A 26679-nucleotide genomic window follows, 5' to 3' on the forward strand; every position below is an offset into this window, starting at 1 on the left:
GCAGGAGGGCTTGGGATCCTGCTAGTATTCGTTGGGGGGGGGGTGTCGGGATGCAATCTTCAGCTGGAGGGCCTAGGCTTCCTCCTGCTGGTTCGTGGTTTTGTCGGGAGGGGATCGCAATTGCGACAGGAGAGATTAAGCATCTCTCTTGCCGTAATCGTTGCGGTGGGCAGGTTGCCAGGGCTGCTGAGCTAATCACAGCAGCAGCGATCAGTTCAGCGGCCCCTATTCGGAACTTATACCTGTTTTGACTTGGTCAAAGCGTATAAGTTACGACTGGGCGATCTCCTAGACTTTTGGTTATACTTGCAGTACGACTAAGTCTAGGTTGGCCCACCTCCTGCCCTTTCCCCTCCTCTTAAACATGCCTCTTTTCACTCTAGGCATTAAGAGGTAAAAGCCTAAGCTGGTTTAGATACGTCTAAAACCAGCTTTGATTATCAGTACTCGGACGATCTGTCTTTTTGATCATCTAAGTACTGATTTAGGCCACTTTATGAACGTTATTTAAATTTTATTATTAGCCCCATAATGTCTAAGTTGGAGGTAAGAAAATACATCCAATCTATTCCAGCCATGAGCAGTGCGCAACTGGGAAAGTGTTGGTAAAGTGATACAAATAGGATATGGTTCCCCTCGTGTCCACCAGAAAACCGGCAACTGTCATCCCTGGTAGAAAGGAACCATTTCCACAAATGGGCAAGAAAGGTATAATCTGAAAATCTAATTTCAACTGAGCACACACTTGGCGCCAGGTGGATCTCAATGGAGCGAGAAAAAAATAATAGGGGTTCTCCAGGACAGCAGCCACAACTCGAGGAGTATGCAAGAGAACTGAAATGATAGGGTTTCCAAAACTGTGATTCCATCAAAGTATGACGTAGAGATAAACCACTGCTTTAATTAGTCACCCATGCCAAATCTGTAAATCTCTTTTTATATAAAATGACCACACAGTATAATACATGCTTAATAGTGAACGCTCAGACCAACAACTATATCCCAGTGAAATATCATGGAGAAGCTGTGTAAAGAGACCATCATTGCTTGTTCACAGTCTCTCCAACCATTACATATAACATTAGATCTTAACTGCATCCACAGCTCCTGAACTAGGAACAACAACTACTTATCTTAGTAAGGTGGTACTTAGTAAGGTGTCGTCTTTACAGCTACTCCGGGTACATCCTTAATCACCACAACTGCACAAAATGCATGTTCACTGACCCCCCCCCCAGGTTTCACCGATTGGCTTCATCAGGAGGGGTACGGGAGAAGCAACTTCCTTCGTTGAGCACACAGAGCACTGTGATGATGAAGTATTTTGTGTGGCCCCGGTTGAGGGTGATGCCCCATCTTACCGGCTCCTTCCTCTGTCTTGCTGCAGCGTTTGCACATTTGTGTGGCCCCAAAAACAATTTTTTCTGCCAATGTGGCCCAGGGAAGCCAAAAGGTTGGACACCCCTGCACTAGACCTTCTGCGATTGTTTGGATGTCTAGTACTGGATTGGGGTTTTTTTTCCTTTTCTTTTTATTGTTGAGAACAGGAGGATCGTACTTGGATGTACGGGTATTTTTATTGTTAGCTGTTTGTTTATGTTAGTTGTTGTTTGCTGTATTTTTGCCTCTTCTTGTTTCTGGTGTCTTGAAAAAGCTCTCTTCAGCGAAACATGTTGGCAAAAGGAAGTCCCTAAGAGAGACCACGAACTAAAAGATAAGTTAAAATTTAAAAATTAAATCTATATATTTATAAAGTTAAACATGGAGTATTAAATGTATTTATAAAACTGGATCCGGTGAAGACAATGCACATTAAGCTTAACGTTATGAAATTGAATTGAACGTGGAGTGGTGCATCTGAGGATCTAGCTGTCAATCTTTGGGACCTGTCTCGAAAAGTGAACAAGTTCGATATATGGTTATTGATGAACGATTGTTGAGCAAAATTTATGAATGAAGTGCAGTTAGTTGCATAATGCATTTGTTGCATATAGTCCTTAGTATTCATAGGGCTTTAAAACTCATGCACAGCTGACATAATTTTGCATATATAAAGGGTTCATTCACATTGTTCGACATTTTGTTTTACTTTCTTCATCTCATTAGTGAAACACGATAGTCACTCTTATATAATCACCGTCATAATTCATTTGGTTCCTATCACTAGTAAATCTTCGTGATCACACTTTCAGCATAACTATAATCCGGTTTGGCACCATCTATGTTGCTACTTATGACACCTATATGATATATGTTTTTCTGATAAACATTTCTAGGACACCCAAGGAAGGTGTTTTTTCCGAAACACGGCCCATGTCGGATCTGCCAGTATAGATGTAGACAAAGTCCCAAAGACTGTTGTCGGAAGAAATAAAACAGAGGTCCAGAACATTGTGATTTCCACAGTTTTGTTTGTTTTTGCTTTGCTTTTTATCCTGTGGCAATCTGGATCTTCTTGTTTTGTTTTCCTCTTTTCTTACATACTCAGCTGGCATCAGCCTCCTTCAAACTGCACACCAAGAGGGAAAAAATTCAGCTCTCAGCACTATGAAGTGCTCACAAAAGGACTCTCCTCCTTTCTAAAGACCCAAGTGGTCAAACCTGTTCTACCAGGAGATGAAGGAAAAGGATTCTATTCCAAGTACTTCCTTGTGCCCAAAGGACTGGGGAGAGGAAGGTGTAGGATTTTGTCCCGTTTTACACCTAAGGACCCTGAACAAATACCTGGTCAATGAAAAGTTCAGGATGATTTCTCTGGGCACCCTTCTTCCCAGGATTCAAGGAAACGATTGGCTATACTCTATGGACTTAAAAGATACTTACACCCACATCCAAGTCACAAGAGTATCTCAGCTTTCGAGTAGGGAAACACCACTACCAGTAACACATCGTGCCATTTGGCCTCACATCCATACCCAAACTGGGAGTTCAGCTGTTTCCTTACTTGAATGACTAGTTAATAAAGAGCATATCAAAGGAAGGTGATCATGAATCAATGCAAAGCCCCCCCCCCAAAAAAAAATATCTCCAAACCATTCAGGTATTGGAGCTATTAGGGGTAGTTGATCACAAACTCAAGTTCCACCTGCTCCCAGTACAACAATTGGAAAACACTGGAGCTCTGCTAGATATGGTTTAGTTTCATTACTCAGGTTTGGTACAGCCAGTGGGTCTCAGATGTTGAGGTTATTGGGTCATATGGCCTTTACAGTACATGCCACGCCTATGGGTTCACCTCCATTTGCAAGATGCCCATTGGACCCTAGCTTCCCAGTGGTGTCAGACCAGGAGGAATCTAGTGAATGCCTTCCCTGTCACCCCTGAATGAGCTCAGTTGCTACTCTGGGTGGACAACTTGAAGCAATTTGACTCTAGGACTTCCATTCCAAATTCTTCCATGAACAATTCTAACCACAGATACATCCAATCTGGAACGGGATACTCATATAGATAGGCTTCACATCCAAGGGCGTTGGTCTAATCAAGACACTCAGTTTCATATCCATTTCTTTGAGCTAAGGGCAGTTTGGAACACTCTAAAGGCTAATGAATCAAACTGTTCTAACCCACTCAGGTTGCCATGTACTATGTCAATAAGTAGGGGGATACAGGCAGCTACCCCACATGTCAGGAAGCCATCAGGATGTGTCAATGGGCCTCCCCACCATGGGATGGTAATCAGGGCCATATACCTGGTGGGCAAGAACAGTAGTCTAGTGCAGGGGTAGGCAATTCTGGTCCTCGAGAGCCACAGGCAGGTTAGGTTTTCAAGATATCCACAATAAGTTTCAAGTTTTTATTAAAATTTGATAAATCGCCTATCCAGTTTCTAAGTGATATACATATTATAAAAAGGTTTAACCTACCTACAAGCTACATGAAAACTCACAAAGACTTTACAATGTACATGATCCAAGTGGAAAGAGGGAAGAACCACATTTTATAATAGGATAGGGAGACAAGGGATAAATATTGTGGAAGGGGATGGAGAAAGGAGATCAGAAGGAGAAGTTAGCTTGACCGTTCTTTGATCAATAAATATGCATGAGATAGATTTGCATCTCAAGGAGGCAGTGCATGCAAATCCACTCATACATATTCATTGTGGATATCCTGAAAACCTGACCTGTCTGTGGCTCTCAAGGACTGGAATTGCCTATCCCTGGTCTAGTGGATAAACTGAGCACAGTGAAAAAACTATATAAGTGAACTCTCAGTATAACAATTACCCACAAGATTTTCCAAGCGTGGGGCACTCCATTAGTGGGTCTTTCTGACACTCATTTAGACAACAAAGTCCCTCAGTACTGTTCCAAACTCAGGTCAAAAGATGTCTTGTGTCAGATGCCTTTTTCCTGGATTATGGAAAAGACTTCCTGTATAAGTATCCTCCCATTCCTCCTATCGGGAGGACTTTTTTGAAACTGAAGCAGGACCAAGGCACCTTGATCCTGATTGTAACTTACTGGCCAAGGCAGATATGGTTCCCTCTTCATCTGGAGTTATCCCCAAAATTCCTTAGATACTGGAATGTTTTCCAACCCTAATCACACAGAATGAGGGGTCTCTTCTGCATTCCAACTGCCAGTCCTTGGCCCTCATGGCCTGGATGTTGAGAGCATAGAATCCACATCCCTTCAACTATCTGAGGGTGACTCCAGAAACCAGCTAGCTTCCAGGAAGGATTCTACCAAGAGGTGCTATATTTTTAAGTGGAGGAGGTGTGAGGACAGAGCCATAGATCCACTGTCTAGTCCTACACAAAAACTTTTTAAGTACTTTATATACCTTTTTGAGTGTAGTCTAAATACCAACTCTTAAGGGTTCACACCTCAGTGCAATTACTACTTACCATTACCTTGTAGAAAGTGAGCCCATCTTTGTACAGCCTCTAGTTGTTTGATTCGTGTGATGTTATTTTTTTTATTAACAGAGACCCACCCCCCCCATCAGACTTCTGACTATATCATGGGAGCTCTACATCGTTCTCACCCAGCTGATGAAAGCTCCTTTTGAGCCCTTAAGTCCTATTCTGACCTGAAGTACCTGACCTGGAAGATCTTATTTTTGGTGGCAGTCACTTCAGCTCACAGAGTCAGTGAGCTTCAGGCCCTTGCATCTGATCCACCTCACACAAAATTTCATTATAACAGACTAGTTTTCTACACATATTCTAAATTCCTTCCTGAGATAGTGTCAAAATTTCATCTTAACCAGTCAATTGTTCTTTGAACATTTTTCCTGAAACCTCATGCTCATCCTTGAACTGTGAGCAAGCCCTGGCCTCCTACTTGGACTGGACTAAAACTCATACATAGTCTATCTCAGTGTTCTTCAACCTTTTTACACCCGTAGACCGGCAGAAAAAAAAGAATTATTTTGTGGACCGGCAAACTACTAGGACTAAAATTTAAAAACCCCATTTCCGCCCCATCTCCGTGAGCTTGGTCCCCACAAATCATCTGATCCCATCCACATAAGCCTCAGTTATGATTTTATATTGAATGTATTTTATTAAAGTATAAAAAGAAACAATATTCTGTACAATTGTCATTTTATAAATACAAATAATTAAGAGCAGGATCAACAAAACCCCTGTCTCCCCTCCTCTTCACATATATCCCCTCTACTATCAAGAAAACTGAACAAGCCAAATTATTACAGAATGCTACACAGAAATATCATGCTAACAGAATACTGCAGTCACACATGACAGGAATAGTTTTAGGGGAGTGCAACTAGGGCAACTGCCCCCTGGTCAGAGAGCGCCCTAAGCCAGCTGGAAGCTAAAGAAGCACTGCCTGGGTTTTGCAGTCCCCAGTTATGTCTAACACCAGCTCTAGCAGGATATATATTTCAAATCTGATATATTCTAATCACAAAATAGAAATAAAATTATTTTTTTCTACCTTTTGTCGTCTCTGGTTTCTGCTTTCAATCTTCTTTTCACTCTCTTCCTTCCAGCATCTGCCCTCTCTGTCTCTTCAATCCAGCATCTGCCCCTTCCATCCACTGTCTGTCCTCTCCCCCTTCCATATGGTATCTGTCTTCTTTCTATGCCCTTCTCCCCTTTCCATCCAGCTTGTGCCCCCTCTCTCCTTTTTACATGATTCATTCCAGCTTCACTGCTCTTCATTTTTATCTCTCCTACACCAGATCTATCATCATTGTCCCTCTCTGCTTATTTTTCTGCTGACCCCTTCCTATCACCAATCTCTCTACTTTCTCATGCCTGTGTCTCCCCTTCCCCTCCTCTAATCTCTCTGCCAGCTGTTTCCTTCCTTTTTTCATTCTCCCTTCCCTCCTCCTCCTGTCCAGCAGTAATTCTATTCCCTCCCCTCCCAGCAGCATCTCTCCTTCTCCCTCTCCAGTAGCAGCTGTCCCTTTTTTTCCTTGCCCAGCAGCTTCCCAGATCCCTTTCCCTCCTCCCTTCCCAGAAGCATCTCTCCTTCTCCTTCTCCCTCTCCAGTAGCAGCTGTCTCTTTTTTCCTTGCCCAGCAGCTTCCCAGATTCCTTTCCCTCCTCCCCTCCCAGAAGCATCTCTCCTTCTCCCTCTCCAGTAGCAGCTGTCCCTTTTCCCCCCCTGCCCAGCAGCTTCCCAGACTCTGATAGTGGTTTTCTCCCCTCCCAGCAGCTCTTCTTACTTCCCAGCGCAGCGATTCACAAAGGCAGCCTCGGGTCCTTTGTTGGGTCGCGCCACCTCTGAGGAAAGAGGAAGTTGCATCATCAGAGGCAGCCGCGACTCAGCAAAAGCCCCGAGGCTTCCTTCGTGAATCGCTGCGCTGGGAAGTAAAGGAGAGCTGCAGAGAGGGGAGAAAGCCACTGTTGGAGGCTCCCCAAGATCTCTCCGTCCCAGCGCAGACTTCGGATGTTGATCTTGCCGGCCCTGCGCGGACCGGCAGGAAGATGAAGTCAGTCAGTCCTGCCGGCCCTGTGCGGACCGGCAAAAATTTCCTGCGGACCGACACCGGTCCGCGGACCGGCGGTTGAAGAACTGTGGTCTATCTGGCTTTTTGTTTATTTGACCCAAACTGGATGAAGGCAGTCATCGTAAACATACTTTATCTAACAGACTGCACTGACTCAAGAGGGTCATGTCATGGCTCACATTGTTAGAATCTTGATGGCTTCAGAAGCCCACTTAAGGTCAGCTTCCATTTGTAGTGCTGAAATATGGTCTTCAGTCCTCTCATTTTTGCCTTCAGCAGAACAGTTCATATAACAGCCAGTTTGGTCAGATAGTACTGCACAATTTCTTTGGAGTCTAGAATCCAACTCCACTCTCTTAGGCCCATTCTTTTCTGTTCCAGGCTAAACCTTCAAAACAGGGCTGCTTTTGTTGTTAGTGTTATTGGTTCTGACTGGCCTTGCTGTTGCAAGTTCCTATTGACTTATTTTCAGTGAGCCTGTGTGAGAATCTATGTCCTGCTTGTCTTTGAAGAAAGCAAAGTTACTCATCTGTAGTAGGTGTTCTCCGAGGACAGCATATAAGTATTCTCACATACACTCCCACCTTTCCTAGCAGTTGCATTTTTAATGCATTTTTTTATTTTTTTAACTTACTGCCTTGTCCCCACACTACTTGGGCAGGTGAGAAGGCATGCACGTATGCATATTGGGAGCCTACCAAAGGCTTCTAGAATTTACGGAGTCTGCATCAGGGCTCTGTCAGCGACATCACCCATATGTGAGAATACTTTTTCTTCTGTCCTTAAAGAACTCCTGCTACAGGCAAGTAACTTCATTTTACATATTAGTAGTATTAACGCAAAAAGGGAAGAGAAACAAATTACTCACGTTACATCACTGAATTCTGGGAAGACATACATATGTCTAAAGCTATCAATGGCTATAACAGGACAGTCTGCAGGAGACTTTTGTATGTGCAGGAGCGGGTGCCTGAACTTATCACAGTCAGCATGTAAAAAGTTTATTGTACCTTTAAAAACAAACAAAAAAGGAAGTCATTGTGAAAATACAGATTACAAGTTCTCTTCACATTTCAAGCATAGATTGTAAAGCAGTTATAATGATTTAAACACATGATAGTCCTGACTTATTGCAGTGTCAGCAACAACAAAACAAAGAGAAGACCTTTGTTCCAAAAACACTGGTAAGCCCAAAACAGAATGTCACAGAAACCATTGGTAAGTAAAAAGTTTATTTAGATAAAGTATCCAAATATAAAAACACTAGTCTTTAAGCCCGTTACATTAACGGGTGCTAGAATAGATATGTCTGTCTGTCTGTGTTTCTTTCTCTCTCTTTCCTTGGCCGCTGTCTGTGTCCTTCTGTCTTCCCCCCCCCCCCCGAGAAAAGATGTCTGTCCCCAGCACACCCCTCCCCCCAAATCAGCCCCCTTTCCCTCCCCTGTCTCTCCATGGCCCCTTCTGTCTTCCCCCAGAGCAAAGCTGTCTGTCCCCAGCACACCCCTCCCCCTAAAGCAGTCCCCTTTCCCTCTCCCTGTCTCTCCATGGCCCCTTCTGTCTTCCCCCAGAGCAAAGCTGTCTGTCCCCAGCACACCTGCCCCCCAAAGCAGCCCCCTTTCCCTATTTCTCCATTGCCCCTTTGTCTCCCCCAGCACACCCTTCCCCCCCCCCCAAAGCAGCCACCTTTCCCTCTCCCCCTGGCCCACGGTATTGATCCGCTTTTTACCCTCCCTCCATCCCGGCGTCTTCTGGCCTGCTCCTCTTCAAAGCAGCCTGCGATCGTGGTGGCCGGCTTTAGCGAACCTCGCAGGCCGCTCTCCAACTCGGTAGCACGTTCCCTCTGACGCAATCTCGTGCGTCAGAGGGAACGTGCTACTGAGGTTGGAGAGCGGCCTGCAAGGTTCTTTAAAGCCGGCCACCATCACAGGCTGCTCTGAAGAGGAGGATCAGCGGTGGCGGTGGCAGCAGCGAGTGAGGGCGGGACAGGCTGCTCTGAAGAAGAGGATCAGTGGCAGCAGCAGCGGCGATTGAGGGCAGGAGGTGTGTTCCCTGCCGAGGACGCGGGCAGGGAGAGAGCTTGCCTGCGCTTCCAAATGGTGAGTGAGGGCGGGAGTGGCCAGAATGTTCCCTGCCGCCAGGTTCTAAAATGGAACACGGCCACGGATCACACACCATAGTGGCAGGGAACACGAAACTCTAAGTGTGCATGCACGTTTAGGGTTTTATTATATAGGATTAAACTCAATATATCAGAGGTATACAAACCAACAATTGCTTATAGAGATGGCAACATATTCGTTTTAGCCTTCATCAGGGGTCTCTTTAAAAGGAAAAGTGTATCAAATAAAAAATTAGAAGAAATATGATAATATCCAAAAGGGTGTGGTAATGTTATAAAATGAAAATATTCAAAAAGATAGAGTAATATTTGAAAATGAAAAAGGTGTGATCATGATTGATGAATGGTGTACCCTAATGTAATCAAAAGGCCAAAGTAGACAAACATACTTTTCGTTGTTGGTCCATTTTGGTAATTGGTTACATTAAGGCACACCATTCATCAATCATAATCACACCTTTTTCATTTTATAATATTACCACACCCTTTTGGATATTAACATATATTTCTTCTAATATTTTATTTGATTCTCTTTTTCAGTTTCAAACAATTTTTATTGATGATACAAAAATACAATCATAAAAACAGCTGAGAAGCACATATCAAAACAAGAACGTTAACAAGAACTGCAAATAACTATAGGAATATCAACAAATTTTGAACCACACATCCACTTCAATAATTCCCACCCCCTTTGAACAAAAAGAAAATCCCCTCCAATCCCCTCTCTTCCATGACAATAGACCAGCAGGTTACAGCAAATGAGAAGTAGCCAAGGCCCTTGTTCCTTAAAGACCCCAGCTCTGGAAGGAGGGAAGCAAAGGGTCACAGAAGTCCCAAAACATAAACAAATCCCAAAAACAAGAAAAGGAAAAGGAGAGAGAGAGAGAGAGAAAAAAAAAAGGAGTCTGCCTCTTCCGCCAGCAACCGACTCCAAACCATACCGGGTGGGAAGAGTTCGATTCTCTTTTCCTTCTAAAGGACCCCTGATGAAGGCTAAGATGCCGAAACAGAACTGTGTTGGTATATGTTTATTTATTTGTTTGCCATCTCTATGAGCAATTAGTGAATTATGTACCTCTGATATACTGAGCTGTGATATATTTTTATATTTGGATACTTTATTTAAATAAAATTTCCTTTACCAACGGTTCCTGTGACATCCAGAGACTATTGTTTTATTGTAGTGTTAGACATCAATGGCTCTGGAAACAGCTATCATATTACTCAGGATTTCTAATGGATCTCATATTCAAATCCTTTTTGTTTTAATATAGCTGTTTTACAAAATTATCTATTTCAGGTGTGTCTTATATGGCCCAATTTACTAAGCTTTTTTCTCTATAGCCAAAGAAAGGAGAAAACCCCTTAGGATCAGGTTTACTAAACCTTAGCTTGTGCTAACATGCAGCCGCTATTCCTATGGATGCAACAGCATTTAGGGCCAAATTCTATAAACGGCGTCCCGACTGTAGGCGGCGTAGGTGACCTACTACTGTCTAACCAGGAGAGGAAAACTAAAACAGTCTTACCTAGCTCAATCAAAGGCCCTCTTAGCTCTTGCTGGCTCCTTGTGGCTCCCAAGGGACCTAGCGTGCCCCTTAGGGCATGCCCCTTTGGCCACGCGCCGCAGTTGCAGCGTCTTTTTTTACTTCAAAGTGAAGGACCCCGATGATGTGGGCCGACTGTTTCCACAGGTGCCCGCAGGAAATCAGCACCCAAAATCGGCACCTCTGAAGCTGACAATCAGAGCGCTGAGTCCCACAGCAGCAGGAAACAATCCCTCTCACCACCAGAAACAGGTAACTTCTCCACTGAAGCTCAGTCGTGGTGTCTTTTTTACTTTAAAGTGAAGGACCCCGATGACGTGGGCCAGCTGTCTCCACAGGTGCCTGCAGAAAATCGGCACTCAAAATCGTAGTTTAGTTATATTTATTTGTTTTTCTTCTTTACTATTTTTTTTTTCTTTTTAATTACTTATCTAACGATCCTGATTATTTTCTTTCTTATATTTTTGAAACTTCAGGTAACTTCTTTCTAAATGTGGACTAGATGGAAATTGAAATCATTGTTGATAAAATAATTTTCTATATGATTATATTGTTTAAAATTCCATTCTTTACTGTTTTGCATAAGAACTGTTTGAAAAATATAATTAAAAAAAAGAAGAAATGTCTGTGTTCTTCCTCGCCTCTAACTTTCAGATGTATGGATCTAATTCTATCAGACTGTGTGAAAGTGAGTCCATTAGTGAGAGTAGAATCAGGCTTTTTAAAGATTTTTAGCTATTTGGGGTAGAATGGGGGAAGGACAAAACATCTTTTCAAAATCATGCATGTGAGAGGGAGGGTTTAAAGTAAGTTGTTTAGACTTTTATACTTTCTACTTGTAATTTAAATTTTATCCTTGATTAGTCCTGACCCACATCCCTCTGATTTATCAGTTCCATTCAGCTTTAGTAGTCCATGAAAAGAAAAATCTATATACTGTATAGACTATTAAAATATTCATTTATTATTTTTTATTATTACTACAGTCCCTAATAAGGAGAAACACATCCAGACCAAGGAGAACTCATGCACACTTTACCCACCTCCCAATCAAAGGCATACAAAGCAAAAATATATACGATGGACTCTTAGCCACCAGAGCAGCGAAACTAGACCACCACCTCTCCAATCTGCTGACTATGATGCCCAACTACAAAACATTCAGGAAAGAACTTAAGACTTTTCTATTCAAGAAATATGTCAAATGATCTAACTAAACCTGATTGACCCTCCACAGATCCCAACGCATACTACATCTATTAACTATGTATTTCTCCCTGGGAATGCCCAGGCCAACTCTTGTTGTAAACCGCCTAGAACTGAAAGGTATTGGTGGGATAGAAGACATCAATGTAATGTAATATTAATAACATAATTTTGTTATATACTGCATATATCTCACAGTTCAATGTGGTTTACAAAAACAAAGAAAGCTGGACAACCCCAGCGAATTACAAAACACTCAAAAATAGATCAAGGAGTATGAAACTCAGGGCTCCTTTTATTAAACCACGTTAGGCTTTTTTTTATTGCCAACCGCGATGATATTAGCTCCGATGCTTGTAGAATTCCTATGAGCATTGGAGCTAATACTGCCGCGGCCAGTGATAAAAAAAACCTAATCTGGCTTCATAAAATGGAGGGGGAGGGGATACTAAACAAATAAGTCTTCAGCTTACATCTAACATACATAAAAGAGGAGGAAGCAACAATCGTAGGGATAAAATCTGGTTTTAAAAAAACGGGTTGCTTGAAATGCAAGCAAACACTCCACTGCAGAAAATTGTTTCCTACCCTTAATAATTGGGTATGCAAAAGGATTGGCTAAACAAGATACCTAGAAATCAAAATGGGCCAAAAAATAACCAGGAACCTGACCATACAATACCTTATACAAGAAGCAGCCAAATTTAAAAAGTACATAAGCCTCCACAGGCAACCAATGAAGCTTCTGATAATCATCTTTTTTTTCTGCAGAGAACATCCCTAGAGAAGGAGTTGTCTAATGGTTCATGGAGAGGGCTGAAAACCAGGGAAATCTAGTTCAAATCCTACTACAACTCCTTATAATCTTGGGCATGTCATTCAACCCCTCTATTGCTTCAGATACAAGCTCAGATTGCAAGTCCACCAGGAAAATGAAAATACCTACTGTACCTAAATGTAACTTGCCTTAAGCTACAAATGAAAAAGGCATAAGCTACTTCTAAATTCCCTCTCCCTTCCCCTGGGCTCTTATCCTGAGATGTATTAGATGATCTGTTCTTTTTCTTATCAATATACAGAGGCACTGTACAGTATTTAGCCATATCAAATTTTGTTAGCAGCCGCAAAGTAAAGACAATCTTCAACTGTTTGCCTCATATAGAGGGAACTGGGAATTGATCTTCAAAATCTTTACCACATACGTTATGTAACCAAAAGTTTCTAGTGTCAATTACATAGTCAATTTCATAGTTTTAGTCCCACTTGAACAAAAGGTTTCCATGCCCAGAGACCTTCCTCCCGATGTTCAAAGGTGTTCTTCCTGGCTGCTACAGATTCTTGTAGCAGCCACCGAGAACCTTGTATGCAAATGCATTGCAAGGAGTTCATTAGTATTTAAATGAGCTCTCTCTGCAATACATAGAAGGAAATGCCCTCCCGTTTAGAATTGATCTTTTCCGGCAGCTCTGGAGTTGGCTGTCCCCTGGCTGTCTCTGGTGGTTTGTGCTCACTTCTTCTGCCTGCTCTCCTCCCTGTATTGAGGCATGTTGCCTGCTCTCCTCCGTTTTAACGGGCACAGCTGTTGTGCTAGTGTCTACTGTTCTGAGCAAGTGCCAGGCACAGTTCCTTCCCCTTTTACTGGGGCTGCTCTGCACAAATTCCATGCATATAATTTGCATGCTATTTATGCAAAGCATCAGCCGATAAAGAAAAATTGCTCCCACCATGGTATTTTTTACCATGGTGTTGGAGCATTGTGCATCCCTTAGAGTTCTAGCAATATACTATTCTTAGAAACAGCGGTGGGCCATTGATCCAGGACCATAAAATTATGCTCAACAGCTAAGAGACAGTATCACAATACAAAGAAATAGAGGGGAAAAGCCAATCCTACAGCTATTTGTAACAATGGGAGTGAAAGTAATAAAATAATGGAGGAAATAACCAAGATAATGAGCAGGTTCTGATAAGCCATGATTAACAATTACAGGTAAAGCTGGAACATGGTTAGAGGAATTTCAGACGAAGACTAAAGTGAGTTTCATTGGCTGACAGCAGGATATGGAATTAGCAAGGCACTATTGAACAGATTACATAAAAATATTTATTTTGCATACCCAAAAAACATCTTTCTTGCAAGCTAAGTAGCTCTGACAGCTTATAGCCAAGAAACTAATTTACACACCATTTAAACTCCAGAGATTATTTTACACATCTTAATACTAAGAATTATTTTAAAAAATGTAAAATTATACTTTATAGAATTCTTCATATAATTCGTAACATATTATGATCAACAGCTTGCATATAAATTAAACTGATCCATTAAGTTAGAACATATTAGTAAAAATGAACCACTATATAAGTATATTAAGGTAAAATAGGTTAAGAAGGATAATGGAACAAACTGAATGTTACCTTTTTCGCTTATTAACTGCCGAGCAACTTCCTGCTGGAAATTTTCTAAACTCTGTGTATCATCCTTCATATGGAAAAGTATAAGAAATGGTAGCCCTTCTTCTGTTAATTCCTATAAAGGGATAAAAAGTATATTAGAAAGCTACAAAAAAAAAAAAAAAAAAAAGACCTAAATTCTCCTCATTATTCAAACAGGCTTCTATTGCTTTCATTTACAGAACAGACATTGCATTCTGTGATAGACAACTTAAATCTAAAATAATGAAGTGTTTTACTATTAACAAGTAGAACCTGAAGACCAGTCACACAAATGTGACACACATGCGAATCAAATTCCATAATTTTAAATGTCTTAGTAAGCACTTTCAGGAACATGAGAAGTGTAGGAGTGTTACATTTTCGTGATGTACATAATAAATCACGTGTCTAGGGTCATCTATATAATAAAATGCTAGCCCGCGCATGTGCACTCGCAACAACCGTGTTCCCTGATCCCTTTTCTGTCGGGATGTGGCCGCACGAGTGCGCATGCGCGCGTATTACCTCACAACTGCCTCCCTACTCTCCACCTAGCGCTGCTTTCAAAGGGCCCGGTGATGGTCGGAGAAGACGGCGAGCTCAGACACCAACAGTAGTGCCACTGCGATCGAGAAAGCACAGCACAGCCGGCGACTCCCCCCTCCCGCTCTCACTCACTGCCAAAACCACCACCTCTTCCTTCTCGCCGGCTCACCCGCTTTTAAATGAAGAGAACGCTGGCTTTGCTGTCTTCTGTCCACTGCGGGCCGCCCTCTCTGACTACTTCCTCTTTCCACTAGGGTTGGCCGCAGTGGATAGAAGACGCTGAAGCCAGCGGTTGTAACCGCCGATATCCGTTCCTCCAGCGGAGGGGGGGTGTCTGGGAGGAGAGGGATCGCGGCCACTCAGCGCCCCCACCGAGGAGCCCAGCAACTTTCCGCTGCCCGGGACCCGACTCATTTGCCGCCCCCCCTCTTCCCTTACCGCGGGCCCGACTGGCGATTTAAGCAGCGTGTCCAGCAGTCTTCACACGCTGCTTCGGGCCCTTCTACTGCCCTGATTTGCTCTGGACGTGCCAGAGTAAATCAGGGCAGTAGAAGCACCCAAAGCAGCATGTGAAGACTGCTGCACATGCTGCTTGAATCGCCATGTGTAGTCGGGCCTGCGGGAAGGGAAGGGGGGGGGGGCGGCAAAGGACTCGGGCCCGCGTTTGTAGTCGCGACTGTGGGAAGGGAAAGGGGGTAGAGGAAACGCTAATGCAGGCACAGGGAACTGGTGTGGGGAAGGGAATGCTGCTTTGGACAGACAGACAGAGGGAGGAAGGGAGACAGAAAGAAAAGAAGAAAGACACAGGGGCAGGGAGATATACAGAAAGATAAACAGACAAAGGGGGCCAGGGACAGAGACAGACAGAAAGAAAGACAGCGGGAGTCGTGTCAGGAGGGGTGCGGGATGCGGCAGAAGGAACTTTTCCAATGGGTGCAACTGGGCGACTGTCAGGAACCTCTGATCAGGGGCAGAGCAAGGTAAGTGTATCATAGGGATAAGAAGGAGGAGGGTGGGAGAAAAAGGAAGGGACGCCTACTGCTGGACAGGGGGAGAAGGAAAGAGGTGCTGATGGACAGGGGGGAGGTAAAACAAAGGGAGAAGGGCTGCTGCTGCATAAGGAGAGCAATGAAGGGGTGGTGGTGGAAACAGGGGAGGTAAAAGGAAGGGAGAATGGACAGGGCGAGCAGGCAAGGGGTGGTGATGGACAGCCAAGGAAAAAGAAAGACAGAAAGAAAGAAAGTGGCTAAGGAGAGAGAGAGAAAGAAATAAAGAGAGACACACACATATATTCTAGAACCCGTTAATGTAACGGGCTGTAAGACTAGTAAGAACATAATAGCCTTACTGGGTCAAACCAATGGTCCATCAAACCCAGTGGCCAATCCAGGTCACTAGTACCTGGCTAAAACCAAAGGAGTAGCAACATTCCATGCTACCAATACAGGGCAAACAGTGGCTTCCCCCATTTCTTTCTCAATAACAGACTATGGACTTTTCCTCCAGGAACTTGTCCAAACCTTTCTTAAAGCCAGCTACGCTATCCGCTCTTACCACATCCTCTGGCAACACGTTCCAGAGCTTAACTATTCTCTGAATGAAAAAAAATTTCCTCCTATTGGTTTTAAAAGTATTTCACTGTAACTTCCCCCTAGTCTTTGTAATTTTTGACGGAGTGAAAAATTGATCCACTTGTACTTCTATCCCACTCAGGATTTTGTAGACATCAATCATATCTCCCCTCAGCCGTCTCTTTTCCAAGCTGAAGAGCCCCAACCATTTTAGTCTTTCCTCATACGAGAGGAGTTCCATCTCCTTTACCATCTTAGTCGCTCTTCTTTGAATTTTTTCTAGCGCCACTATATCTTTCTTGAGATAAGGAGACCAGAATTTAATGCAATACTCCAGATGAGGTCACACCATGGAGCGATACAGGGGCATTATGACATTCTTAGTCTTGTTAACCATCCCTTTTTTAATAATTCCCAGCATCCTGTTTGTTTTTTTGGCCGCCACTGCACATTGGACAGAAGGTTTCATCGTATTGTCTACAATGATACCCAGATCCTTTTCTTTGGCGCTAATCCACAAGGTGGACCCTAGCATCCGGTAACTGTGATTCAGGTTATTCTTCCCAATGTGCATCACTTTGCAATTGTCCACATTAAATTTCATCTGCCATTTGGACGCCCAGTTTTCCAATTTCCTAAGGTCCACCTGCAATTTCTCACAATCCGCCTATGTTTCAACAACTTTGAACAGTTTAGTGTCATCTGCAAATTTAATCAACTCACTCGTCGTTCCAATTTCCAGATCATTTATAAATAAGTTAAATAGCACCGGTCCCAGTACAGAGCCCTGTGGCACTCCACTATTTAATCTCAACTGAGAAAAATGACAATTTAACCCTTCCCTCTGTTTTCTATTCGATAACCAATTTCTAATCCACAACTGAACTTTGCCACCTATCCCAAGACACTTTAATTTTCTCAGGAGCCTCTCATAAGGAACTTTATCAAAAGCTTTCTGAAAATCTAGATACACTATATTAACCGGCTCACCTTTATCCACATGTTTATTCACATCTTCAAAGAAGTCAAGCAAATTTGTGAGGCAAGATCTTCCTCGGCTGAACCCATGCTGACTCCATCTCATTAAATCATGTTAGTTTACGTGTTCCACAATTTTATTTTTTATAATCGTTTCTACCATTTTGCACAGCAGTAAAGTGAGGCTTACCGGTCTGTAATTTCCTGGATCACAGCAATGATATAGCCTAAGGCTCAACAATCCATTTATTGATAAGAAAAATGGACCATCAGGAGTATATGAGGCATATTAGGTTATTTCGCACAATAGAAGCAATAAAGGTTCCTAAAATTCCTATGATTCTCAAGTCTAATACTTAAATGAAAGCAAGCACAATGCCCTTAGTTGAGCACAATCTTCTCTTTCAGATCACCACCAACTGATGAAGCGGGAAACTACAGGCCAATAAGGCTCACATTGGTTATTGGAAAAATAATGGAAGTGTTGCTGAAGGGAAGGCTAGTAGACTTCCTAGAATCCAATGGGTAAAAGACTCAAAGCAACATGGTTTTACTAAAGGTAAATCATACCAAGCAAATCTGATTGAATTCTTTGATTAGGTGACCAGAGAATAGGATCAAGAATGTGCACTAAATGTAATTTACTTAGATTTCAGTAAAGCTTTTCACACAGTTCCTAATAGTATGCTCTTAAATAAACTTGACGGCTGAATTTAGGACCCAAAGTGGTGAACTAGATTAGAAAGTAGATGACGGAGAGATGACAGAGGGAGCTGGTTATTGGAATCTGCTTGGAGGACAGAAAGGTGAGTAGTGAAGTATCACAAGGATCAGTACTGGGGCAGATTCTGTTCAATATATTTGTGAGCAACATAGCTGAAGGGTTAAGAAGGTAAGATTTGCCTTTTGCAGATGATACCAAGATTTGTAAGAGTGGATACCCCAGAGGGAATGGAAAACATGAAAAAGAATCTGCAAAAGTTAGAAGAATGGTCTAATGTTTGGCAACTAAAATTCACTGCAAAGAAGTGCAGCGTGACGCAATTGAGTAGAAATCCAAGGGAGCAGAATGTGCTAGAAGGCGAGAGGCTGATATGCATGGATAGGGAGAGAGACCTTGGGGTAATAGAGTCTGAGTATCTTAAGAAGAAACAGTGTGACAAGATGGTGGCTGCAACCAGAAGGACCTGGGCTGTATAGAGGCATAACCAGCAGAAGAAAGGAGGTGTTGATGCCCCTACACAGTTCACTGTGAGGCCCCACTTGGAGTACTCTAGAGCAAAGGAGGGACAGGGGAGATATGATACAGACATTTACCATATATACTTGACTATAAACTGACCCAAATATAAACTGAGGTAACCTTCACCCCCCCAAAAAAAAAGGAGGAAAAAAGGTTGCCTCAAATATAAACTGTGTGGGGGGGGGGGTGGGAGTTTAATATTCAAGTGCAGTGCCCTGCCAGACTGTGCACCATTTCCCCCTCCTTCCCTGCTCTGCCAGGCTCTGCATCCAACCCCTTTCCTCACTCCATCCCCTACCCTGCCAGTTTCTGCACCCAGCTCCACTCCTTCCCTGCCTGGTTCTGTTTCCTGTCCCCCCCTCCCTCCCAATGCCTTACAGACCTCCACCATGTCTGCCGTAAGACCTGTTTATCCAGTGGTGGGCCACGACAGGAGGGATCCTTCCCGTCTCCTGTCCCAGCCAACTTTAAACAACTTTCATCTACCTCTCCCCCCCACCCCAGGTTGTACCTGTTAAAATCCATGGTGGGCCAGGACAGGAGGGATCCCTCCCTCTTCCTTTCCCATCGCCTCTAAGAGGTTTTACCTCCCTCCCCCATGTATCTTTTCAAATCCCTGATGGTCCAGCAGTGAACTGCAACAGAAGCAACCTTCCTTCGCTGCTGCCTGTGCAAAGCTGCTAGCTGATTGGTTGCTGCGAGTTCTTAGAGTCGGCCAGGAAAGGAGGCAGGAGGGATCCCTCCTGTCCCACCGCTGGACCACCAGGAATTTAAAAGGTACACGGGGGGAGGGGGTAGCGGGAGGGAGATAAAAATTGTTAAAGTTAGCTGAGGCAAGAGAAAGGAGGGATTCCACCTGTTCTGGCCCATTGCTGGCCCATCAGGTCTTACAGCAGGCCCGGTAGAGGCCTGCAATGGGTTCGGGAGGGGGGTGGGTCAGCGCTGACCTGAATATAAACCAAGACCCCCATTTTTACGCCATTTTATTGGCTCAAAAATCTCTATTTATATTCAAGTATTATAAGGTAAATAAGGTGTCCAAAAAGGCACGGAGAACCGCAGGGTTGTCCAGAGTGACGGTCCCGTTGTTATGGAGGATGCGAACCCGGGCTGGATATTGGACCGCGAACTTGATCCTGGAGCTGAGTGCAATAAGGGGCCAATGCCCACCGGCGTTCTGCTAGTTTGACTGAAAAATCCTGAAAGAGTAGGATTTTGGCACCCTGGTAGTCCAGGGACCTAGCCTGCCAGTAAGCCTCCAAGATCTTCGCTTTCGCCGTGTAATTGAGAAAGCGAGCTATCACGGGCCGTGGTCGGGGCCCCGATGCGGTGGGCCCATTCCACATGAACAGTGCCCAGGGAGGCCACCAAACCCAGCGTTTGGGGCAGCCAACTCGCCACCAGATCACCCAGTTCTTGGTCCAGAACCGATTCGGGCACGCAAATGAGCCGGAGATTATTTCGTCGGCCCCTGTTGTCAGCGTCCTCAGCCCGGTCTTCCAGTAGTTTTACCTGAGCTTCCAATGAGGTGATGTGCTGGTCCGCCGCCTCTGCCCAATCCTCCTGGGCCGAGATTCGCTCCTACGTGTGCTGGATGCGAGCTGCATGCACAGCAATGCTGTCCTTCTCTTCCTCCAGGACAGCATGCAGTTTAGACAGTTTTTCGTCCAGTAGTTGGGAAAGATAGCGGACGGAGACTTGCATGCTGTCGTCGTGTGCGGGCGTGTTGCTTGGCGTAGGGCTAGGGGCCATCATGCTGAGAGTTTTGGTGAGCTTTTCTTTTCCAGGCTGTGCCGACTTTATTGGCATTACCGCCGAAGGGAGTTAGGTTGGAAGACGGCAAACCCTCCCCAGCAAGTCGGGAGCAGTTCCGATACGGACTGTGCTATTTAGTGCTGCATTCAATGCAGACAGGCACAAGTTTGGGGCGGTTTAGAGAGGAAAAAGAGCGGAGCTCGAGACGTCTAGTTACTGCTCTGCCATCACGTGACACCTCCCCCCCCCCCCACAATTACAGATTGTAATACAGAAATAAGTTTTGAAGACTGAACATTTACACTAATATCATCTCAACATAAATTCAGACTCCTGAGGCAGGCCCGTCTAGGGCCAAAACACAATCGTGTTGAGTCTTTCTATTCAATAAACAAGACTGAACACCATTCAGTCATCTTCGTTGTTTTCCTTCTGCTAGGGAGAGGAATTGCCAGTAAGAAAAATAGAGGTACTGATGCCCCTGTATAAGACTCTGGTGAGATCTCATTTAGAATATAATGTACAATTCTGGAAACTATACTTTCAAAAACATATAAACAGGAAGGCAACTAAGATGGTGGATGGTCTATGTCATAAGGACAGACTTAAAGATATCTGGCCCAGATTCTCAAAAATAAAATCAGCATTTAACGCGGTCGCTAAATTGGTTTCCGACGGTTTAGCCTGCATGCATTTTAGCAGCAGATTATCAAACAGCTTATGGTGGTCTTTTGCGAACTTTGTAGCAGTTTCTGACACCTCCATGCAAACGAGCTCTTCAGTATTCAAACGAGCACTCTGGTGGATTCTTAAATATAGCCGAGCCATTCTCCAAGAGTGGCATTGGCTTTTGGCAACAAAAATCAGCGACTGGTCCAGGGGTGCCGGTACAGTGCAGCACTGTGAAAAACATCTCTGGCATGTGTTTTGAAAAAAAAATTCCAAATTGAAGTTCAGCGGGAGAGATTCCCTCTCTCTCTCTCTCCTGCGAAGTCACCGCCCACCGACACCCCCACCAACTCCCCTCGGCAGCAGGAAAGTTGCCCACACTCTCCTGCCCAACCAATACCCACTCCCGCAGCAGGAGAGATGCCCAATCTCTCCCTCCACCAACTAACACCCCCAACTCCACTCAGCAGCGGGAGAGTTGCCCATGCTCTCCTGCCCAACACCCCCCACCCCGCCACAGCGGGAGATATACCCAATCGCTCCCACCGCCAACCAACACCCCATCCAACTCCCCTTGTCAGTGGGAGAGTTGCCCATGCTCCATCAGGCAAACCTTCCCTGGGCCTCAGACGATCCCCGATCTCACCCTCTTACCTTTTAATCAGATGACTGACCGGAGGTATGCCTACTCCCTCCAGCCAGACCTGCCTCTTCAAAATGGCGGGCCTTCCCCTCCCTGGTGCATCCATAGGAGTTAAAGCCCCTCCCCTATGGATGGGGCCTTATGCGTCTGAGCCAATCAGAGCCCCAGTTGCATCAGGTACTTCCTATGTGCAGACAGGTTAGAATTAAGAGTGTATGCCTCATCTAGAGAGCAAAGCCAATTTCCTTTCTCCAGTAGGGGCAGGAGGATTCCCAGACAGACCATGCAAAATTTCTCCTTCCACAGGTATTTGTTTAGGCCTCATAGGAATTTGTTTAGGCCTCATAGGAAATACTTTTGAGTAGAATCCCCAGCCTCTTTCCTGTAGTTGGAACTTTGGATGATGGATGATGGAGACAAAAAAGGAGTGGTAAAGGAGGAAAAATAGATAGCTGACAGGCTAAATAAGTTCTTCACGTCAGTCTTCACGAGGGAGGACACATCCAATATTCCGGAACCGGAGGACATCGTAAATGGGGATCGGGATGAAAAGCTGGTCCAACTAGAGGTAAGCCAAGAGGATGTCCTCAGGCAGATAGACAGACTAAAGAGCGACAAATCGCCAGGTCCGGACGGCATTCACCCAAGGGTACTCAAGGAACTAAGGAACGAAATAGCAGAGCCACTTCGCCAAATATGTAACCTATCCTTAAAAACTGGAGAGATCCCGGAGGATTGGAAAATTGCAAATGTCACGCCCATCTTCAAGAAGGGTTCAAGGGGGGACCCGGGAAACTACAGGCCGGTGAGCTTGACCTCGGTCCCAGGAAAGATGATAGAAGCAATGATTAAGGACAGTATCTGTGAACACATAGAAAACAATGGACAGCTAAAGTCGAGCCAGCACGGCTTCTGCAAGGGTAGGTCATGCCTCACAAACTTATTGTACTTCTTTGAGGGGGTAAACAGCCAGGTGGATAAAGGGGAATCCATTGACATCATTTACCTTGACTTTCAAAAAGCCTTCGACAAGGTACCGCACGAAAGACTGCTTAAAAAGCTGTGGAAACACAGGGTGCAAGGGGAGGTCCACCGATGGATCAAAAACTGGCTGGCAGACAGGAAACAGAGGGTTGGAGTAAAGGGCCATTACTCAGACTGGCATTGGGTCACAAGCGGAGTTCCGCAGGGGTCGGTGCTGGGACCGCTCCTGTTCAATATATTTATTAATGACCTGGAGGCGGGAACAAATTGTGAAGTTATTAAATTTGCGGATGACACCAAACTCTACCGCAGGGTTGAAACCATGGAAGACCGCGAAGATCTGCAAAGGGACCTAACGACGCTAGAAGAATGGGCCAAGAAATGGCAAATGAGCTTTAACGTAGGGAAATGCAAGGTCATGCATGTAGGGAAAAAGAACCCAATGTTCAGCTATAAAATGGGGGGGATCACTGCTAGGGGTAAGTAACCTTGAAAGAGACCTGGGAGTGATGGTAGACACATCTTTGAAGGTGTCGGCACAGTACGCCACAGCCTCAAGAAAAGCAAACAAAATGTTGGGTATCATTAAGAAGGGTATCACGACCAGGACAAAGGAGGTCATCCTACCACTGTATCGTGCAATGGTGCGACCGCATCTGGAGTACTGTGTCCAGTACTGGTCGCCGTACCTCAAGAAGGACATGGCGGTACTTGAGGGAGTCCAGAGAAGAGCAACTAAACTGATAAGGGGTATGGAAAACCTCTCATATACTGACAGACTGAAAAAGCTGGGGCTGTTCTCCCTGGAAAAGCGGAGACTTAGAGGAGACATGATAGAAACCTTCAAGATCCTGAAGGGTATAGAAAAGGTAGACAGGGACAGATTTTTCAGATTATGGGGAACCACAAGTACAAGGGGACACTCGGAGAAATTAAAAGGGGACAGATTTAGAACAAATGCCAGAAAGTTCTTTTTCACCCAGAGGGTGGTGGATACTTGGAACGCGCTTCCGGAGGCTGTGATAGGCCGGAGCACGTTACAAGGCTTCAAAGAAGGTTTGGATAGGTTCCTAGAGGATAAAGGAATTGTGGGGTACAGATAGGAGTAGCGGTAGGTTATAGGGATAGTCTGGGACCATTGCTCAGGCAATGGGCCTGATGGGCCACCGCGGGAACGGACCGCTGGGCGAGATGGACCTCTGGTCTGCCTCAGCGGAGGCAACTTCTTATGTTCTTATACCCGATTCCTAATTTTACTGCATAATATTCTGATTTCAGGCATATGAATGCGACAACGCCAAGCCTTCTATTGTAATTCCTTTCCCTACCTTGTGAATAAGCAAATGTTCCTTTTCCCATTTCCTTTTCCTTATGTATTTTGTTTTTGTCATCTGATATTGTGATTTTTCCTTTTCTCCCCCATTCATTTTAGATATTGCAAAGTAAACCACTTTCTTTTTTTGAAATCTGCAGTATATCAAATAAATTGAACTTATACCTGTTAATTTTCTTTCTATGTACAATTTTCAAAGGAAAAGTACATGTACATTTTACCTTTAAAAACTGGTGTAGTTTATGGGCATACCTGCTTCATAAGTTAGACAACATATTATAAAAATTACACCCTAAGGGCAGTTCTATAAACTAGATGCTTGCATTTACAAGTTCTTATTTAGAGCATATACTGTATATCTCCCCACAGAGCTTTAAAAATAGGTATAGCAAAGAATAGCCAACAAGTTATGTGGGCAGAAAGAGGAGCAACTTTAGATTGTAACTTTAGGCATGCCCTGTGCTCCAATTTTTTTTTTGACAGGCAAAAGCTAACATCATATTTAGTATTCTGTAGATGTACCTTACATTTCTTCAACAGCTTTTCCTATTTACTGAATAGTCTGGATTGGAGCATATCACTGCTGTTGAAAAACATCTATTAGATTCATATGTTCACTCTGCCTCGTAGACACTTCTGCCTCTATCTCTTTCTCTCTCTCTTTCTCTATCTCTCTTTTTTCTTTTACTTCATCATCTCTGCTTCTTTACCCTTTCTATTTCTTTTCTTAGCAGTTTCAAATACTCTGAATTCTTCTTACTAATCTGTTATATGCAAATGAATGCAATTATGGTTTCTTTTGTTTATACATCATTATTTTTTATTCAATTTTTATGTATTTGAACTGCTTTTTGTATATTACTTATAATATTTAATAAATTATTGAAAAAAAAAAAAAGAAAAACATCTATTATACTATGGGCTCCTTTTACTAAGGTGCGCTAGCGATTTTAGCATACGCTGAAGATTAGCGCGAGCAAACCATGCGCTAAACGAAAAATACTAACGCAAGCTCTATGGAGGCAATAGCGTCTAGCACGCATGGCATTGTAGCGCGCTAAAACTGTTAACACACCTTAGTAAAAGGAGCCCTATATTTCTTTTAGTCAGGAAAACATTCTTGTTGCAATGATGAAGTGAAAACTCTCTCAACACTGACACAATGGCTAAATTTCTTGCATGCAATGATGGTGATGGAGCACCATAGAGCAGGATAGACTCATCCATCAAGATGGATTAAATACTTAAAAAAGTTGGAAACCAGTATTGTTGATCATGCCACTTAAAGCAAAAAGCTGGAAATTGAACATAAGACCTGCCATATTGGGACAAGCTGAAGGTCCATCAAGCCCAGTATCAGGTTTCCAACAGTGGCCAACCCAGGTCCCAAGTGCCTAGAGAGGTCCCAAGTATTAAAACAGATTTATGCTGCTTATCCTAGGAATAAGCAGTGGATTTCCCCAAGCCATCTCAATAATGGAAGATTAAGTTTATACCTTCGATAATCTTCTTTCTGTTAGTCCCTGTAGGATTCCATATGCTAGGTGTTCAATCCCAACCCGAAGTTGAGGAAATCCATAAACTTTTCTGAGCACACGCTCCACCCCCTTAGCCTGAGAGCTAGCAAACATATCCAGATAAGTCCCAAAGCCAAGCAACATACCTGGATAAATCCATAACAAAGGGGTATGGGGAGGATCCCCAGCAACATAAGTAATTCTTGAACTGGTTTGCTCTGCAAAATATTAACAAGCGATAAACAGGCACAAAGGCAACACAGAAACTTTGAGGAACAATGTAGAACTAACCTGCTGTGAGCAACAAGCACCTCAAGAAAGGCCTTCGGTAATGCATACTCACAGAAAACTCCCCACAGGATCTGTCAACTGGCTGGAAAGCGTTCAAGCCTGTAAGGAGAATCATAGGAGGCTCTTAAACAAACTACATGGGCTGAAGTTAGGGCCCAAAGTCGTAAACTGGATTAGAAGCTGGTTGACGGATAGACGCTAGAGGGTGGTGGTTAATGGAATTCGTTTGGAGGAAGGAAAGGTGACTAGTGGAGTGCCTCAGGGATTGGTGCTGGGACCGATTCCGTTTAATATGTTTGTGAGCGACACTGCTGAGGGGTTAGAAGGTAAGGTTAGCCTTTTTGCGGATGATACCAAGATTTGTAACAGAGTGGACACCCCAGAGGGAGTGGAAAACATGAAAAAGGATCTGCAAAAATTAGAAGAATGGTCTAACGTCTGGCAACTAAAATTCAATATGAAGAAGTGCAGAGTGATGCATTTGGGAGGGGGGTAGAAATCTGAGGAAATCATAAGTGCTGGGAGGTGATAGGTTGATAAGCACTGACAGAGAGAGGGACTTGGGATGACTGTGTCTGAGGATCTAAAGGCATCTAAACAGTGTGATAAGGCAATGGCTGTAGCCAGAAGGATGCTAGGCTGTATAGAAAGAGGAATAATCAGCAGAAGAAGGGAGGTGTTGATGCCCTTGTATAGGTCACTGGTGAGGCTGCACTTGGAGTATTGTGTTCAGTTTTGGAGGCCATATCTGGTGAAAGATATAAAAAACACTTGAAGCGGTCCAAAGGAAGGCAACAAACATGGTAAGGGGTTTGAACCAAAAGAAGTATGAGAAGAGACTGGAAGATCTAAATATGTATACTCTGGAGGAGAGGAGGGACAGGGGAGATATGATACAGACTTTTAAAT

At 43.9% G+C, this 26679-nt stretch overlaps 1 protein-coding gene across 3 annotated transcripts in view; it reads right to left on the bottom strand.

Annotated features, from left to right (window-relative positions):
- Nucleotides 1-26679, bottom strand: part of ERP44 (endoplasmic reticulum protein 44) — a 236659-nt gene that overhangs the window by 55079 nt on the left and 154901 nt on the right. For all 3 annotated transcript variants that reach the window (XM_033929651.1, XM_033929650.1, XM_033929652.1), the window contains exons 9-10: nt 14223-14334; nt 7798-7939 (exon numbers count right to left, since the gene is read on the bottom strand). In XM_033929651.1, coding sequence (XP_033785542.1) covers nt 7798-7939; nt 14223-14334 — 254 coding nt within the window. The remainder of the gene's footprint in view (nt 1-7797; nt 7940-14222; nt 14335-26679) is intronic.

This window comes from Geotrypetes seraphini, chromosome 2 (genome assembly GCF_902459505.1).
Source record: "Geotrypetes seraphini chromosome 2, aGeoSer1.1, whole genome shotgun sequence".
Classification (NCBI taxonomy): domain Eukaryota; kingdom Metazoa; phylum Chordata; class Amphibia; order Gymnophiona; family Dermophiidae; genus Geotrypetes; species Geotrypetes seraphini.